Source organism: Myotis lucifugus, unplaced genomic scaffold, assembly GCF_000147115.1.
Source record: "Myotis lucifugus unplaced genomic scaffold, Myoluc2.0 scaffold_16, whole genome shotgun sequence".
NCBI lineage: Eukaryota > Metazoa > Chordata > Mammalia > Chiroptera > Vespertilionidae > Myotis > Myotis lucifugus.
Genome location: NW_005871064.1, coordinates 13,439,658 through 13,458,347, shown reverse-complemented (window position 1 = coordinate 13,458,347; position 18,690 = coordinate 13,439,658). Strand labels below are relative to the sequence as shown.

General features: G+C 58.7%; 2 protein-coding genes across 2 annotated transcripts in view; one reads left to right on the top strand and one right to left on the bottom strand.

The window, feature by feature from the left end:
• Positions 1–1,847, top strand: part of EMILIN3 (elastin microfibril interfacer 3) — a 6,206-nt gene extending 4,359 nt beyond the window's left edge. The window contains exon 5 of the mRNA XM_023750801.1: positions 5–1,847. Within this exon, the coding sequence (XP_023606569.1) occupies positions 5–1,270 (1,266 nt within the window). The 3' untranslated portion in view covers positions 1,271–1,847. The remainder of the gene's footprint in view (positions 1–4) is intronic.
• On the bottom strand, positions 1,828–18,279 carry LPIN3 (lipin 3). Its single transcript, XM_023750884.1, is given in 22 exon segments — positions 1,828–3,251; positions 3,431–3,534; positions 3,611–3,725; positions 3,876–3,973; positions 3,975–4,029; positions 4,522–4,608; positions 4,792–4,940; positions 5,861–5,999; positions 6,747–6,790; positions 6,868–6,960; positions 8,486–8,555; positions 8,648–8,741; positions 9,129–9,289; positions 9,427–9,526; positions 10,305–10,578; positions 10,748–10,868; positions 11,402–11,485; positions 11,673–11,953; positions 12,927–13,022; positions 14,154–14,353; positions 14,465–14,606; positions 18,065–18,279. Coding segments are annotated over 20 exon segments (2,502 nt in total). The 5' UTR covers positions 14,346–14,353; positions 14,465–14,606; positions 18,065–18,279; the 3' UTR covers positions 1,828–3,106.
• Between the last annotated feature and the right edge of the window lie 411 nt (positions 18,280–18,690).

Genomic DNA, 18,690 nt, shown 5'->3' with positions numbered 1-18,690 from the left:
TCAGGCGGCCAGCCTGCGGATGCACCAGAGCCTGGATGACCGAGAGCTGGCCCTGCGCCGGGAGCTCTCACAGCTGGGCACCCGGCTGCAGGGCCTGAGCGTGGCCGGTAGGGGCAGCTGCTGCAGCCAGCTGGCCTTGGTCAGCGCCCGCATGGACAGCCTCGAGAGCAACCTGCAGGCCGTCACCGAGGTCCAAAGGGGCCATGGCCCCAGCACCAGCGATGAGCTCACCCGGCTCTCTGCTGCCATGCTCGAGGGGGGTGTGGACGGATTTCTGGAGGGCCTGGAGACCCTCAACGGGACAGAGAGTGGAGGGAGGGGCTGCTGTCAGGGGGTGAAGGAGGGGGGAGGCGGCGGGGGCGGTTTCAGGACCCTGCTGGAAGAGCGTGTGCACAGCCTGGAGGAGCGCCTGCTGACACTGGCTGGGGAGCTAAGCCGTGACAGCACCCCGCCAGGCAGGCCGGCAGGGCCCCTGGTGCAGACAGAACTCGCTGTGCTGGAACAACGGCTGGTTTCGCTGGAGACCTCATGTACCCCCAGCACCACCTCAGCTGTTCTGAACAACCTCGTGGCAGAGGTGAAGGCCTGGCAGAGCCAGATGGAGGTCCTCCTCCGCCAGGTGGCCAGCCACACAGCCTTACTCCAGCAGCTCAATGGCACTGTGGCCGAGGTCCAGGGGCAGCTGGCAGAAGCCACGGGCAGCTCACTCCAGGGCGAGATCACCCTGCTCAAGGTCAATCTGAACTCCGTGAGCAAGTCACTCACGGGCCTCAGCGACTCCGTCAGCCAGTACTCCGATGCCTTCTTAGCCACCAACACCTCCCTGGATGAGCGGGAACGCAAGGTGGAGGCCGAGGTCCACGCCATCCAGGAGCAGGTCAGCAGCCAAGGCTCACGGCTTCGCGCTGGCCACAGGCAGGTCCTGAGCCTGCGGGGGGAGCTGGAGCAACTCAAGGCCGGTGTGGCCGATGTGGCTGGCGGGCTGAGCCGCTGCCAGGACACAGCCCAGGAACTCCAGCTGGCAGTGGGCCATTTCGATCAGAGGGTGGCCCAGGTGGAGGGTGTGTGTGGGAAGCTGGGCCCGCTGGCTGCAGACCTGAACAGCTTGCCCACTGATTCCCTCAGGCCCAGGGAGGGCCTCTGGGGCCACGTGGATCAGCTGAATCGCACGCTGGCCCGGCACGCGCAGGACATCGCCCGCCTCCGGGATGACCTGCTGGACTGCCAAGCCCAGCTGGCTGAGCAGGGGCGGCCAGGGCGGGCCAACTAGGCAGGCTGGACGGGACCCAACACCCAGATCCTACCAACCCTGGGGCCATCACCCCGGCGCCCAGACCATGCTTCCCAGCCTCCCTTGGCCATTGCAGAGGCCATTTTAGAGGCTACTGAAGGAACAGTCTTGGTCCAGCTCCACATGACTGTCTCAGACATCAACACCCGTGCTCACTGCCGCACCAACTGGACAGTTCAGGATAGTGGTCAAGGCGAGTACAACATGCCTGCAGGCAAGGGTGCACCTAGGAGACCTCACAATCCAGTTTGCTACTTGCCCTTCTGCAGACATGAGTTGGCATCTGGGCAAAGACTGCAGGTCCATCCTCAGACAGTGGCCTGTCCACATCTCCCTTTGCCCACGGGCAATAGGCCCGAGCCCATGGAGGCTCCTCGTTCCTTTGTCCCCTTAGCTTCTCTCCCCTGTCATCTGCAGGAAGGTGCTGCCCATTGGCACCGTCCTCACACCTGGCAGCTTCACAGATGCTATTTCTGAACCAAGGACCAGAGGCTTCCACCACCACAGGTCCTTCCGGGCAGAACGGAAGCACAGACTCAGGCACGAGTTCTCTTTATTCCTTTTGACCCTCCCACAGGTGAGGGCTTAGGGAGCTGTCACTTCCCAGAGGACAGGATTGGGCCCAGGTGGTCTGTTTGGCGATCCCGTGCAATTTATGCGCTTCCTTCTCTTCCCCAAAGATGTTTTCAGGCACTCTGGGCCCCACATAGTCCTCTCCTTTTCGTGTGTGTGGGGAAATCTTTAGGGCCACTCTCATGTACGTCATGGCCTGAATGAGGCCAAGCCCTGGGCAGAAGGCCATGGCTGGAGGGAGAGGGCTCCAGCCCTAGTTTCCAGAATCCTTGCAAACCCAGCCCCGCCTGGATGTTCATGAAGTCATGAGGAATTCAGGTAGAACATGACCAAGGAACAATCTGAAAATACAAGCGTTCATCTGGCCTGCACAGTTCCCGGAGACCCTGATGCCTGTCTGCTGAGGCGCCTGGCCTCCGTTTCCCCACAGCAGCAGGGGCCCTCCTGTGCTGTTTTGCAGGTTCCAGTAGCCCTGCCTTCCGGCTTCTCGACATTTGGAATTCTGCCCTCTACTTGGTGCTGTTGGGGGAGGGTGGGCCTGGATTAAAGCTTTTAGCCTTTCTAAACTAAAGGTACTTTCTTCCCCAAAGACAGTGGGAGGGATGACTGCAGTGGGTGTCAGTCCTGCTTCCCACAGCTCCTTGGGCAAGAGCTTGCTCTGCAGCTGTGTGGGCACTGAACTTGGGGAGGGCGGCAGGCCAACCCCACCTGCTTGGCAGGATTTGGGGCTGCATCCTCAGGGGACATGCTGAGGTGTCTGGCCCCAGAGCTGTGGGAACAGGCCAGGGCTATGTAAGGGTCTGGCCTCAGAGGCTCCCTGAAAGGGTGGGGGGACATTGTGTTCCTCCCAGATGCTAATCTATGCCCCACTGCTGCCGCCAACCTTCCCTGCGCCTACAGCTCTCAAGTCTCAGTGGGGCCTCCCTCTTCTCTCTGTCCCATCAGGAGTTGAGGCAAAGTCTCAGAGTGATGGGGACAGAGACCTCAAGGGCTCAGAGAACGCGGCAAGAGCCCAGGTGACAGTCATTTAATTGCCACAGACCAGCTGAGGCCGGGAACAGCTGCCCCACCCCCTGCAGCTCCGCTGGCAGAGGCAAGAGACAGGATAGGGAGGAGAGAGGTTGCCAACCAGCCCTCATCTCCCCTCCTCCACGTCCGGTTGGTCCTGTGGCACCCAGCTTCCAACGCCCGATGTCCTGCGATTCCCAGTCAGTTCTGGGCCAGGCCAGGGAGGAAGGGGTGTCAGGCCAGGGTGTCAAGGTCCACAGTGGTCAGTGGCTCCCGCCAGTAGCAGAAGCTGCTGTATTCAGGGTTGGCCAGGTCTGTGCTGGGGCCACGGTCCAAGGGCGGGAAGAGGAGCTCAACCACCTCGCTGAGCCGCTTGTACCTGTGAGCAAAACAGGGCTGGCACTGAGGGTCTGAGCTGCCGCCAGGCCACAGCCCCTGTCACATCAGGCCACCTGCACCCCAGAGGCCCCTCTGCAGAGCTGGAATTGGGGCCCAGGCAGAGGCTGGGGTGTGGGGACATGGCAGGGCCTGGGGACACAGGGCAGGGTTTGGCCTCACGTGGATTTGTGGTTCTTCATGGGCTCCTGGATGAGCTCTCCCCGGGGGTTGACTGTGAAGATCCGAGATTCAGGTAGGCCCACCTGCCGGTAGGCAGTGACATCCTGTGGGAGACAAGGAGGGGCTGGTGGGCTGCGGGGTGGGGAGAGGTGCCTCAGCCCTCGGGGAGGAGACACTCACATTGGGTCTGTTCCCAAAGGCGGCGTAGAAGGGTTGTCCGTGGGGCAGAAACAACTGCTGGATGTCGCTCAGGCAGGCGATCTTGAACACCTCTGGCTTCTTCTCAATCACCTCCCTGGGGAGCCGGGGCCAGGGCAGGGAAGGCAGCCGGGGAGGGGTAGCAATCGGAGGACGGCAGGGTCAGGTGACACTGGCCCTGGGCTGGCAGTGGGCCCGCACCCCCCCCCCCCCCAGGGCTGTGGGCTCGTATCGTGGAAGGGATTACCTGTGCAGGGGGGAAAAAAAGCTGCTGGGAGAAAGCAGGATGGGGCCCTTAGGGAGGGCGCAGCCCCGGTTGCTCACCCACTGTAGGTACCCCTTGGTGGAGGTCAGCCATGCCAATGGCCCGCGCTGAACAGTACAGGAACTTGTACCCGTTGCTGGGGGTGGAGACAGGTGACACAGAGCCATCAGGGACCAGGGGGCCTGGCGGGCACAGGGACAAGTGGCACCACCCATCCTGCCCTCTTGGCTTCAGCCAGCTCAGCTCAAGCCTCTAAACCCAGAGGCCTTTGCAGGGAGCGGTCCAAGAGAGCAGCTGGGCAGACCGAGAGGCAGCTTCGGGAGAGGGAGCATGGACAGAGTCCCAAGGCCCAGGTGGACCGAGATGGACAAGGGTGTGAGCAAGTCCGCAGACTTCCTCTGGAGCATGAAGTCCAGCAGTTAGACCCAGACCCCAGACCCCAGGGGAGGAGTCTTCCTCAGGAGGACTGGTGGGCGGGTCTCAGCACTCCAGCGACACGGCCAGCTTCTTCCTCTCTAGGCCATGCCGGTCCCCAAGCCTGGCTCCCCAGGGCCGAGGCTATAGTGGCCTAAACTGTCCTGTCCCTCCCTCCCCGGGGCCCTGCCCCAGCCCCAGCCCCAACACTCACAGGTGGATTTTGTGGTAGAGACTCGTGATGCCCTGGTGCGTCCAGTCTTTCCCCAGCTGGGGCAGAATGTGGCCCAGAGCGTCCGACCTAGATCCCAGAGGAGGGGTCACTCCAAGGCAGCCTCGTGTGGCCCTCATGTTCCATGCATGGGGCCCAGCTCCCAGCCCCAAGATGGTGCACTGGGGGGGCCTCTCTCCCTGGCCCCTGCCCCCCAGCACAGAGGGAGGCACATTTCCAGGCCCTCCCTTTCCCCCACCAACCAGGCCTCACTTGGTGATGGTACCATCGATGTCCGAGATGACCACCTTGTCGTCCCACTTCCACAGGTAGATGGTGGCCCTGCAGCGGCAGGTACCCTGGTACTGGGTCGTCACGCTGAAGACCACATCGTTGGCACCTTCTTGCAGGTTCAACTGCCGCTGAGGCCGGGCAAAGGTGGGGAGCTGTCATCAGCCACAGCCAGGCACTGTCCACCCCTTGCCACCCCAAACTGTGGCCTTCAATCCCCAGGCCTCTCCTTCCCCTCTCCTTCCCAGCTCAGAGAACCTGTCTGAATCCATCAGAGAGAGCCACGTGGGCAGAGGGTGGCCCCGAAGAGGCAGTGAGGGAGTGCTGGTGGGGCCCGAGCAGTGAGCAGTGCCGGGCACAGGAGCCCTAACCTCCCTCTGTGTTCCTTTGGGGTGAAGCTCGAGGACAAAGCCTGGCCCAAGGCTCCCACTCAAGTTTCTCAGGTCAGCCCCAAGGCTGGCATTGCCCTTGACAGGGAGACACCTCATGTATAGGAAGGCCCTTTGGGGATCATCACAGGCAGTCCCTGCCTGGGGCTAGGATACCTGTGACATCCCCAGAGAGAGACCCTAGCCCTTTCCTTGATCCACAGAGAAGGATCAGGGCAGCTCAGCCACAGCCAGCGTGAGTCCTGGTACCACACAGGTGGCAGCTGCTCTGTACCAGACCAGCCAGGCCCCCGGGCACCTCCCTGGCCATGGAGTCATACTCAGAGAGAAAACTTCCTTACTTCAGGAGCCACCCGTTACTGAGCTCAAAGACGCGAATCCAGGGCCAATCTGAAGGGCTGTCATCAACATTTGCTTCCAAGGGCTAGAGCGAAGCCAGCCCACCCACTGCAGGTTGATATTGTAGGCCTAGCGAGGGCTTCTCCAGTGAGGGCATTTGACAGAGAAATGGACTGGCAAGTAAAGAAGTGAGCCCCCTGCCCCTGGAGGTATTCAAGCAGAGGCTGTTCGGCTGCCAAAGGCTTGGATTCTGGGCTTTAGTGACTGTGGGGCTCTGTGACAGAGTTATCACCACCCCCACCATCCCACATGGACACACTTACGATCTGATCAGAGGAGAGGCGGAGGGACTTCTTGTAGGCAGGAGAGTAGGCTGGAGGCAAGGTCGGCAGGGAGGGAGCCTCAAGGATGACAGGGCTCTCAGGGGCGTCATCCTCGCTACTCAGGACATCAGTCTTCTCCCTGTGGGCAGCGCAGCTCTCAGGCACCTCCGCCAGCCGAAGGCACTGCACTCCCAGCAGACACCCCACCACCCGGGCCACAAGGAGCCTGGGCCTGTCCCTGCCCCTCCAGAGACTACCCAGGGGACCAGAAACTCCTCCCTCTAGGTGCCACCCATTTTGGGGGTGGGAGCAGACTAAGGTTGTGGGCCGGCAGGCTAGACCCAGAAAGGTGGTGGCAGAGCCGGAGCCAGGGCCCGGGCGCTCAGCCCTCAGTGCCTCTCCACAGCCAGGAGGCCAGACCTGCCTGGAGATAGTTACCTGAAAACGCAGAAATGTGTTTTAGGGTTTACGCCCAACCTTACCTGCTTTGGCTTCAGTTGATTCACCTTGGCCACCCTCTGCCCCCTCCCCCAACCCCACCCTGAACCTTGGGCATTCTGGCTCAGATCAGAGGCAAAAAAAGGAAGCAAGATCAGCATGCCCCTGGCGGAGAGGAGAGGCCCTGCCCTCCTTAATACAGTAACCCCTTGTCTGGGCCAGGAGTCTAGGCACCCATTCCAGCTCTGCATTTCTCGGCTGTAGGACCTTTGGTATATCTCTAAGTCTCAGTTTTCCCATCTGGGAAATGGGGGCATTTCTCAGGAGAAAGAAAGAGTGTAGGAGTGATTAGGGAGTGACAGAGAACCCTGGCTGGGGGAGGGGTGCCTGCACCACTCGGACCCTCCAACAGCAATCCTCCCCAACCCCAGCCAAGACAGCAACTCACCCCCGTGCCTCCCTGGCTGTGGTCTTCTCCCTCGGGGCACTCCTCTATGGGAAGAACATCCATCCAGTGAACAGTGAGCTCCTGCCTGGGCTGACCCCACCCTGGGACCGTGACCACCCACCTCCTCGGCCGGGAAGTCCCTGCGTCGCCAGGAAAACCACCACCGCCCACCCTTCCTGGGCATTTTCTCCTTCTCCAGCTTGTCCACGGTGCTCTGTGGGCAGATAAAGGCCATGGCATTTCCCCCGGCATCACACAAATCCACCTGAGACTGCCCTTGGGGCCACCATAAGCCCGGGGCCTGGGGCTGACCTTCAAGCAAGGTGCTGCCAACACTGGAGGCCGAGGAAGCATACCCACCACCGTCCTGGGTTTCGTGTAATAAGCACAGGAGACAAGGGCCACTCCATCCCAGCCCTGACCCCTACCTCTAGCCCAGCCTCGGCCTGGCTTCTAAAGCTTGTGGGTCAGTTTCTCCAGAGTAGCTGAAGGCAGTGCTGTGGGAGTTTCTCAAGATCTGGTACTCCCTGCATGAAGCCACCAAGTGACAGCAGGAAGGACAGTCTAGGGCCAGTCCTCCCCGCAACCTCCAAGACCAACACAGGCAACTCGTAAGGTCAGTGATTCTATCCCATAAATGCGCCCTCTGTATGTTACCATTCCTGTCCGGTGGGGGTAACATGAGCTTGTGGAAAATACTGATTAGATCTGTGCTTCCTACAAACACAGAATGGTGCACCCACGCCAGGAGGACATGGGCTTGGCGTGGGTCGGCCAGGGTGCCCACTTGAGCTGGGAACAGGCTGAGGCAGTCTCCCAGGGACCTCAATGGTGGGTATGTCCAGGTGAGGACAGTCCAGCAGGAGAGTGGCCCTCCTCCTTCTCACAGGCTGTGGTACTAGCTCAGAGCCAGAGCCAGCCAGAGGATGGAGCTCAGCATCACCAAAGGGAGGCACCAGCTGTCTACGTCTGGTTAGTGATGTTCTTTGGGCAACTCTAATCAAATGGAGAACAATAGACCAGGGCAGGGCCCTGGACCACTTCCAGGAGGGCAGAAGGGGCAGGTGCAGGGCAGGACAGGGTGGAGGCTCAAGGAGGGACTAAAGAGGCTGGGTTCCTTCCCACCTCTGAGCATCCGTACATGCTGTTCCTGCCAAGGCTTACTCATCTTTCCCATCTCTGCCCAGCAGGCACTTGCTCAGCAAACTTCCCCGTTGAGGCTCTCAAAGCAACCCAGACCTCTCCTTCCCAATACTCACAGTTCAATTTTACGTTCACCTGGCTGAGTCTTTAACTGTCTTTCTTTGAGGGCATGACTGTCCCTGGCACATAGTAGGTACATAACAAATGTGTGCTGATAGAGCGGGCAAACACCTGCAGCCCAGCCTCAGAGGTTCTCAGGGTCAGGTGAGGAGTGGGACCTCCATCTCCCAGATCTGAAAACTTCCTGCTGAAGGCATGTCCCTGCCCAATGTTTATCCCCCTCTGGTTTGTCCTGAGCGCCTCTGAAGTACAGTCCAAATCCGGTGGGATTCAGCTACGCCAGGAAACCAGGGAAGGGGGTGGCTCTGTCCACACAGAAGGGAGGAGGCTTCAGGGGTCTCCTCTCCCAGAGTGGGTCTTGCCATCCGTCAGCCCCAGGCCCATCTCTGCCCACCCTCCACTTCCTGGCTAAAGGCCCCCTGCCCTGAGGCCATGGCCACTTTCCCCAGGAGGCCCAGTGGTGCTCTAACCATTACCTTGGGCAAGTTCTTCTGAAAGGCTTGGAGGGAGAGGACCATGGGGGCAGCTACAGCCCAGTTATAGTGCCTGGAGGGACAGAACAGGGTGTAGGAGCTGCAGGGCCATGAAGGAGGCAGGGTGACTCCTGTGGCAGCCAGCAGCCCAGCCCTGGTACTTACTTCTCATTGATTTTCACCACCAGGTTTGGGTCGTCCAAGAGGCCAGGGTTTTGGACGAGGTCCTGGTAGGAGACTATGTGCTTGTTGAACTTCTCTGGGCACAGAGGCAGAGAGTGAGGGGAGAGGCGGATACATCCCGCATGACCCACTGCCCTAGTCTCTCCGGGTCCCTCCGCACTCCACCACTCAGGCCTCCCACAGGGCTCCTCCCTTCCTGTGGTTTTGCACCTGCTCTTCCCACCCCAGGCACCGGCCATCCTGGACTCACAGGATAAGCCACAGCTAAGCATCCAGCCTTGGTTTCAGGGGGCCTTGGGAATGCCCCATCCTTGCTGGCTGAATGTGGGCTCCACAGGGCAGAGAACGCAGGGAGCCTGGCCCAGCCTCACCCCTCAGCTGCCCCACCCTCTGGGGTCCTCCCTGCTCTCCCCAGCCCCCAGGCTCAGGGCCAATCCTTAGAAAGGCTCATGGTCGGACATACCCAGGGAAATGTCCCGGCTGTCAGCCAGTCCTCCACAGAGAGACAGCACTATCGTGTCCACCGTGTCCGGAGTGGGTTCTGGTTCCTGTTCAGGGTTGGGGTCCCCCATTGGCTTCTGGCTACCGGGTTCACTCCACCTCCTGGGCCCCAGCCCACAGTCACTGTGGGGAAAGGGGTCAGCAGTGACATGAATACAAGGAGGCTGGGAGGAGGGCCTCACCCCTCTCAAGCCCCTGACAGCCAACCCCTGGCCCCACCAGTCCTGATCCCAAGCCACTAGCACCCAGAACCCAGGCACCTCTTGGGGAAGTAAAGGGCTGCATTCTCAGAGTCCAGAGAGGACAAGTCATCCAGGTAGATGTCGCTGGGGCCCAGGTGCTGGCTTCTCTTCAGGGAGCCTGAGGGCGGAGGAGATGACATTTGCTGTAGACCTAGCACGTACTCAGTCGTGTGAGCAGTATGAGGCCCCCTTGTCTTGGAGCACCTAAAGCAGCACTGTCCGGGAGACTTTCTACGATGCTAGAAATGTCCTATGTCAGCAAGTCCAGTCCAGTAGCCAACAGCCATAGGTGACCATCAGCACACTTAAAATGTGGTGTGCTGGAGAAATGGAATGTTTAAAATGTTACTTAGTTGTAACTTTGAATAGCCACGTGTATCCAGTGACTACCCGGTGCCTTCCCGTGCACTCAGAATAATCCCAGCTGATGAGCCGAGAATGTCCAGCCCCGCTCATCTCCCGGCCTCCTCTGCCAACCCTCTCCCCGGCCTCGCTCAAGACACACCAGCTGCCTCCGTTCCTAAACATGAAACCTCTCTCCTATCTCATGGCCTTGAAACATGCTATTCCCTCTGCCTAGAACTCTCTTCCCCTGATCCTCACTTGCCTAGGTCTTCATTGTTCACGTCTCAGCTCAAACATCACCCACTTGCAGAGGCCTTCCTGACCACATGATCTAGATAGCCCCGTCCCACCCAGGGAACGGTAACATTCCACATCATCCCTGTAACATTCTTCCTGGCTTTTGTATGCATTGTCTGTCCCCCATGAGGGCTGGTGTCAAACACAATGCCAGGCACACAGTAGGTGCTCAAAACATGCCTGATGTCCCAGAGTCCACCCCGGAGGTAACGAGAGGCCAGGGAAGCACTGGGGGGTGTCCAACCATCACTCACCTTTCCTCCTGGAGAACCCCTCTGGCGGCCCAGTGGGAGCCGGACCCTCCAGAGCGGCCCAGCTCCATGATTTTGAGGCAGGAGAGAGACCCGCATCCCCAGATCTCTGAGTCTTGGTTTTTTCTCTCTCCGGGGCAGGGATAGGGGGACCCATCAGAGTGGGCACCTCCGTGTCAGGCCGAAGGTCAGGGGTGCTGGGCTCTCCCTGAGCTGAGGCTGCCCCAGTGCTGCCATCGGGGACCATCGAGGACATGGGCCTCTCAGCTTTGGCCACCTTCAGTCAAACAAATGGGAAGGATGTGGGCAGGGCCGATGCAGGGGCTGCCTCCCACACCCCACAAAACCTTGGGAAGGTGGGCCCAGTCTTAGTCACTCCAGTCCTCATCCTCAGGGGCCATGGAGCCCCGAAAGGCAGGGGTGGGGAATGGCACAGAGAAACTCACCTTAGGCAGCCTCCCCCAGGCCCACTGCATGTGCGACTCAGCTCTCAGGGGGCTGGGCTCCGGGGTCTTCACCTCCAGCTCCGAGTCACTCTTAGGGGATGTTAGCCCTTCTGACGAAAGGCTGCAGGAAACAAGAATTCAGAGACGCCCACACCAGCCTGCCACCCCCCACCCCCCAGCCTGGGGAAAATATTTGCAAAACATATTTATGCTTGTGTTGCATCCCCAGAATATATAAAGGATATATTAATATATAAAGAACTCCCAACAAATCAGTAATAAGAAGGCAGTCCAGTAAAAAAAAGGGGGGAGGCAAGTTTGTGACTGCTTAATGGGTATAGGATTCCCATTTGAAGTGATGAAAAAATTCTGGAACTAGATAGGGATTGTCTTCGATGGTGGCACAACATCACGAATTTATTAGATGCCATTGAATTGTGCACTTTACTATGACCAAAATGGTAAATTTTATGTTATGTGCATGTTACCACAATTTTTTTAAATGGACAAACAACTTAAACACTTTACAAAGGAGCTATACAAGTGGCTGGTAAACACATTAAATGTATTGTAAGTCATTATTTATTAGAAAAATGTAAATGGAAACCACCTTGGTGTTGAGTCCCCCCCTCTGCGGCCCACCTGGATTCTCACCTGGTCTGGGAGGGCCACTCGCCATCGGAGTAGGGGTAGATGTCTGTAGGCTGTGACGAGGACTCCTCTTCCACCTGGATATTGCTGAGGGGCCACAGGGAAATAAATGGTCACTGACAGCAGAGGGCATGGGAGCCTGGATGTCAGGGGCTTGGGGAGCTGAAGCAACTAAAGCCCAGAGAGGTCAAGGCCCTCGCCTGGGGTCACACAGCACCAGCAGAGGAAACAGTGCTTGAACCCAGGTTGGCATCCTCACACCCTTGGCCCCCACCTGGTCTCCACACATCCTGTGGTCTCCAGCCTCGGCTTCTCCAGCAGGGACAGCTCACTCTCAGCACCTGCCTCCAGCTCCTCAGAACTAGAATCGTCCGCCACCGTGTCCTCCTTCCACCTGGGTTTCCTCCTACGAAGCCTCTTCTTCCTTCCCGTGGAGGCCACACCCATGATGATGGGCTCGGATTCGCTGGCTGTACCCAGCTGGGAGTCCGAGGGGAACCCAGACAGGCCTCCCCAAGGTAAGGGTGACGTGCACAGGCGGGGAGGCACGTGTTCCTGCGGAGAAGATCAGGGGCTACAGCTCAGGGGGACTGCTCTGGTCACCGGGCATCCTGAGCCCTGCCAGTGTCTCAGGCCCTGCAGTGAGCTCATTTGGGGTCAGGAAAACAGGCATGGAGGCTGGACAGAGGTGGCAGCAGCCTGGCCTTGTAACTGCTGCTGGCCTCGGAGCTCCCTCAGAGGTAAAGCAGCCCTAACCCCAGGGGCTGCCTGCATCCCTGGCAGCCCAGGGTGTGGACCACACTGTGTGGACAGACCTGGGCATCAGCCTCTCATCGTCTCTGCCCACACCTACCCCAGTAAACACCTACTTCCCTTTTAAGACTTAGCCAGGCGTCACCTCCTCCAGGAAGTTTGCCCTGACTATTCTCAGCCGCGGTTCCAACCCCCTTCACTGTAATGACTAAAGGGTTTCATCAGCCACTATTTATGTGTCTGTCTCCCAGGCTTGTCTGGGAACCTCCTTTGAAGTAGGGGTCACCCCTCACCTGAGTTCGCTGCAGTGTCTGGCACAGGGCTCAGTTAAAGTTTGTCAAGCTCAAACTATTTAAACACCTCTGCTGGCTCGTGCTGGGCCTGCCTCCCTCTGCAAACACCCCTCTCTTCTTCCTCCCCCCTCGCACTTCCATGTTCCAGCTGCACTGAGCCGGCCCCAGATCCAGAACAAGCCATCTCATGCTCCTCAGCCCCAGCCACGCCTCAGCTCCCTCCTTTTCTCCCTTCAGGGACCAGCTCAAGTGTCCTCTTCTGAGAAACCTTCCCCAACTTTCCCTGGCGAGTAAGTCAGCCCTCGTCCCCTCCCCCTCCCCCAAATCCTACCCAGGCTCCAGTAGCAGATCATGAGTGCCAGCACTAACCCATCCATCCCCTGCATCGGACCCCTGCTGACAGTGACAAACCCCAAGGCCCCGCCTAGAGGGGGCACTAGTGCAGGGCAGGGGCAGGTGCTGTCAAGGACAGAGGTACTTACCTCATCACTCTCCAGCTCCTGGACAAAGAAGGCCTCCCCGCTGTCCCCCAGCTTCATGTGCAAGTCCACGGGCTCCCCATTGATCTCGATGTCCACCTGTATCAGGGCATGATGGAACATGGGGCGCATGATCCCCGCCGGCTGCCCTCACTCCCACACTCCAGTCCACTGGGGCACTGGCCTCCCAGGTCCCGGTGATGGGCTCCCTGCTGCCTCCCCTCCCCCAGCCCTGCATTTGCTGGAACTGTCTCCCCAGCCCTTAGTGTCCCGGGCTGCTCCCCTCTCTGAGGGTCGCTGCCTCCTCGGAGAGGCTGGCTGAGCCTCCGTGCCCCTCCCCCAACACACTTCTCCCTTCTCGAGGCTTTGATGCATGTATCATGGTCTCCGTATCCTTGTTTATGCTTTGGTTTCTGTGTTCCTCTCTCTCCCACAGCCCATGAGAACAAAGACATGATTCATCTTGTCACTGTTGAGTCCCCAGCCCCAGGGCAGTGCTCGACCAACAATGGTAAGAATGACCGCTTCCTAGGCACTTAGCATCACGTTTTATCTAGACGATCTTGTTTCATCTTCACAGCCTCCCCTTGCAGCCGCTCCAGTCATTATTCCCACTTTACAGATGAGGAAACTGAGGCTGGGAGGGGCTAAGTAATTCTCTGGGAAGTAGCCAAAGGAGGCTGTGAACCCAGAGTCTAGTTCTTAACCACAAGGCACTATTCTATCTCCCACAAGGTTACGCTGTGACTGGACAGTTCATAGTCGTGTGAAGGGGTCTGGGCCCACCACACCCCCTTTCACACACCAGAGCCCAGTGACAACAGTGCAGGTTTCCTAAGGGAGAGGAACGAACCTCTGAGGGTCACCCCCAGGCCTGGCCAGGGAATGGTGTTATCACCTCCTATCGAATCACCAGGCAGAAGACACCACTTGCACAGGGGAAGCCCCTTACAAGAACACACGGGTCAGGTCTGAGTACGCTGAAGGGTTACTCAGCTTCAGGTCTGATGGCTCCACTACGCTGCTTTTAGGGGAAAACAGGAACCCCTTGGACCAAAGCCCCAAACTAACCTAAAACCATCAAAGGAAATACAGAAGGCAGGAAGCCTGTTCGGAGGACAGCTCCCCACCTCAGGGAGGCCTGGGTGCTCTCCTGGGACTGCGGTGGCGCCCCGGCCTCAAAGCCCAAAGCCCACCCGGCCGTGGCCCTCGGCAGCGGCCAGCACTCACCACCTTCTCCCGGGACCGCAGGACGCCCAGCTTGCCGAAGCGCACGTGGAAGGGCGAGCACTGGAAGGAGCCGTCCACCTGCTCCACCACCAGCACATCGATGCAACCACTCAGTGTGGCCGGGTTCAGGCCCTGGTACAGCTCCTTCACCGTCCCAAACACGGTCCCCGCCAGCTGGCCCACGTAGTTCATGGCTGGGGCTGGCAAAGGGAGGCAGTGCTGGGACCAAGGCCTGGTCCTGGCCCCTCCGTGGGGAGACTTTGCATCCTGACCTCCCCCCCCCCACCCCCACTCCGGGTGCCCTGGCTTACAGTGTGTCGCCCTCGGAGCGCCTTTGAAGTCACAGGCTGGGAGGGTTGCCAGTAGACGTGGGTTCTAGCTCTGGCTCACCTACTGAGCAGCCATGAGGCTCCTGGACAGCCGCCTCCCTTCTCCAGGTGCCGATGCCCACATCTGTGAAATGAGGGCGCAGGGTAAGGCGACCTGGGGTTCTCTGAGCCTCTAAATGCCATGAGTAATGATAATGACCACAGTGCTCAGCGACAGGGCGCATTTCCTCTTCACAACAACTACAAGCTTGGCCGAGTGGGTGTCATTATTCCTGTTTACAGACAAGCCAGCTGAGGCTCAGAGAGGCGGAGTGACTTGCCCGGGATCTCACAACTAGGAAGGAGAGGAGCGGAGATTGAGCCCCAGAACCCTAGGTGGCCCAACTGTGGGAATAGGAGGAGGCAGGCACCCCTCCCTGGGGTCAATGGGGGGCGGCCTCATGACATTTCAGGCCCTGGCCCCTGTGGGTAACAGGCAACAGCCCTAAAGGCTGATATCCTCCCAGTAAATAAGGACACAGGAGTCTCAATTTTTCCACCTGAGAAATGGGTTCCGCTGTCTTGCTGCCTCCTGGTCCTAGGAATTGGAAGGGGCCTTGCTGGTCCATCGTGGCTGATTTGTGAGGTACCAGGGGTGGGAGCGCCGCAGGTGCCTAAGGCTCTGCCCAGCTCTCTTCCTGGGTTCATCTCCTTATAGCTGTGGGTGGAGGGAGCTCCCAGATTAAGGCTCCAACTACAAGTCCTTCCCAGTTTCCTTAGGAGGATGAGAAGTCCATCCACGGCCCACAGCTGACCCCGGTGTCTCTAGGCCATCGTTCTCAGGCCCGACCCCCCAGTCCTCAGGCCACTATTCAGGCCCAGGACTGGCCCGTGGCACCAAAGCTCTCCTCCTTCCCCCGGCCAGACCTGTCCCTCCAGCTTTCCCACACCAGGCACAGCTCGGTGAGCTAGAAGCAGGAGGTCGTGGCCACCAAAGAGAAAAACCAGAGCCACAATGAGAGCCGCCTCCACGCTGGCATGGTGCCCGCCTGCCAACTTCAGCTCATTGCCCTCCCCGCTGGCCAGGCCAGTGGCCCACTGCCCTCTGGCTGCCAGGACACAGGCCATCGGCTTCCACAGGGCACTTCCCTCTCTCAGACCCTGAATCAGAATTCCTGGAGGACCGCCTGCCATGCAAGACCAGCCCTCAAAGAAGTTAAGTGATTTATCCAAACTCTATTAAGCTAAGAGGCCATAGATGGGGCGAAGGAGTGATGACTCATATCCTGGTTTCCTGACTCCATGCCATGGTTCCTTCCACTCCTCGGCCCACAGTTGTCTGCGGAGAGAGCAGCCCGGCCCACAGCCCCCTTCTGCGCAGCCCTGTAATACCTTGCCACTCAAAGTGTGCTCCATCCCCAGCAGCACCAGCGTCACCTGGGAGCTTGTGAGCAGTGTGGAGCTTCACAGACATAAGGTACAATTTCAATTGCTAAAGTGAAAACTGAGATAAAATGAAGATCTTTGGACCCTGAGCATGCCACTCAAGTGTAATAAATATTTTATCAACAACGCAACAATGTGAAAATTTCCACTTTGGTGTCTCCCCACCTAACACCAAACTCTGTGAACATAGGTCTGGGGAGACAGACAAACTGACAAGGCAGACATGTGGTGGGCAGGACGCTAGACCACTGTGCCCAGGAAAAGCAGAGAGGACGCTAGAAGCCACCAGAAATAAAGGAACAACCATGGGAGGGGCAGACCCTGGCTGGGGGCAAAAGTCTGCCCAGCTGGAGGCCCAGGCCTGAGCTATCTGCCCTGCTGAGGGCAAAGGAGCTTGAGGCTGGGGGAGGGGTGAAACGCAAGCTGGACCAAGTACAGGGTTTCTCACCTTTGGAATCATTGATAATTGAATCTGGATAATTCTTTGCTGTGGGGGAACTGGAGGATGGTTAGCAGCATCCCTGGTCTCTACCCACTAGATACCAATAGTAGCACCTCCTCCAGTTGAGACAATCAAATTGTCTCTAAACATTATCAAAACTGGCCGTGGTTGAGAGCCACTGAAGGTAGTAGGAAGAGCTGGACAGCAGAGATGTCACCCAGGGGATTGTCCTGGGTGATCCACCCACGCAATGTCCTTAGGCAAGAACTTTGCTGGCCTCAATTTCCCCTTCGATGAAACAAGGCCTCAATTTCTCAAACCCTTCTCAGCCTCGAATTCATTCCTGTCTGTTCTCCCACCCACGAGTGGAGGCCCCCACATCTGCCTGCTCAGCATTTGGAGGGATTCCTGTGAGCCAGGCTCTGGCTGCCTTCCCCCACCTGCACCCATCCCTGAAGGCATCCCTCTCCCCAGGACCCAGCCTTGAGTCTTTCCCAGATGGAGGGAAGCTCTGCTTGGCTCCGCTATGTCACCCTTCACCCCGAACTAAAGTCTAAAATTAAATACTTCACCCCCCCCAACCCAGGTCAGCTGAATTTCTCTCAGGACTCATGGGTACCCCCAAAAAACCTCTGAATCCCATTCCCCAATTTTCTGCTCATCTGGTCCCTCCTTTCTCCTCCTGCTGAACTAGGTCAAGGCTTTATCACCAGATGCCTAGATCCTAGATGGCAACAGGACACTGTGGGGAAGGCACCAAACTGTCTGGGTTCCAATCCCCTCCCCGACACTAGCTGTGACCTTGGGCAAGTCTCTTCACCTCTCCAAGCCTGTTTCAGCCTCTGGAATGGGGATAACATAAGGGATGCAAGAGCAATTAACGACATAATTCAAGTAAAGTACTAGCAGGCAATAAATGCCCATACATGTCACCTATCAGCACCAGCATCTTTCCTGGCGTCGTGACAGCCCCATTCACCCAGGCTGGTCCCGACGACACTACGGGTCAGACTCCAATGCACTGTCCCTGCTCACAGGTGAGAGTTTAGACTTCTTAACTCAGCATTCAAGGCCCTGCATGATATGCTGACCCCACTGTTTGCAAACTGAGCAGGTGGGCTCCAGGCAGGCCTCACAGGGTGCCCAAGCCTGAGACCGCTCTGGGAACACGCACAGGTCTCCCAAGCCAATACACAACTCCACCACGGGGAAGCTGGAGCAAGCTGCCCTGGGTGGGAGCTTTCAGCTTTTGGGGCTCCCAGATTTGGGGCGAGGTAGGGGCAGGGTTCTCTATCTAGGAACAGAGGGAGCAGGAGGATAAGGGAAAGGGAAAAGCCCAACCCCAGGTTCCCAGCCGCCTTCACAGCTACCCTCCCCACCTGGCCAGCCTCAGGGCCGGCCGGGCAAGGTCACCCCTGCTTTGCCACTGAGACTACTTAGTACCAGAATGGGTGGGTTACCTCCCAAGGTCAGTCGGCCTGGGATGACGCTGGGCCGGCCTCCCCCGAAAGGTTTTTGCATCTCATTATCTCCTGATCCCAAATTCTGGATGTCCAGGGCCCCCCCACCCCCGCTGGGCCGGAAACAAGGACGAAGTTGAGTTCCTCAGCCCTCGAGAGTTCCCTTCTGGCTAGAGACCGACTCAGGCCCGAGAACAGGAAGGAATGAGGTTCGAATGGCAGGACGGATGGGCGGGGCAAGGCGGCGCGGGGTACCTCTTCGCAGGCCCGGGTTGGGCCCTACCTCTGGAGCTGCCCACTGGACCTCCGGGACCCGGAGTTGCCGCCTCTATCTGAGTGCACAGGGTCAGCGGCTAAGCGTCCTTGGTCCCGCACTCGCTTGGCACTTCCGCCTCCTCTAGGACCGGGAGAGATCCCGGCTCCTCCCCTTCCACGAGCACAGGGCGGGCTCCAACTGCCCCCCCTCCAAAGACCCCACCTCCGCCCAGTCCCCACGCCCAGTCCCCACGCCCAGGGCCGCCCTTGCACTTATAGCGTGTGGGCGGGGTCAGACCTCGGGCTCCACCCCTGCCCCGCCCCACGCCCTGGAGTTGCGGGAAGCATTGTGCGGGTGGCTGGCCACCTGCCTCGCCTCCAGGAACCCCGGCGAGGCGGGGCCCTTCACATCCTCCTGGCTTTGCTGCCAGCTCGCTGTGTGACTTTGGGTAAGTTTTCCCCAATCTGAGCCCCTTTTCTGCTTTGTCCAAGGGGAGAGCCACCTTGCAGGATTTTCGACATTAAGTGAAATGGCTCTGTGAGGTACCTGGTGTTCAAACGTCACCTCCTTGGGGCAGTTTCCCCTGACCCCTCTACCAGCCCAGACTGAACGGGACCCTCATATC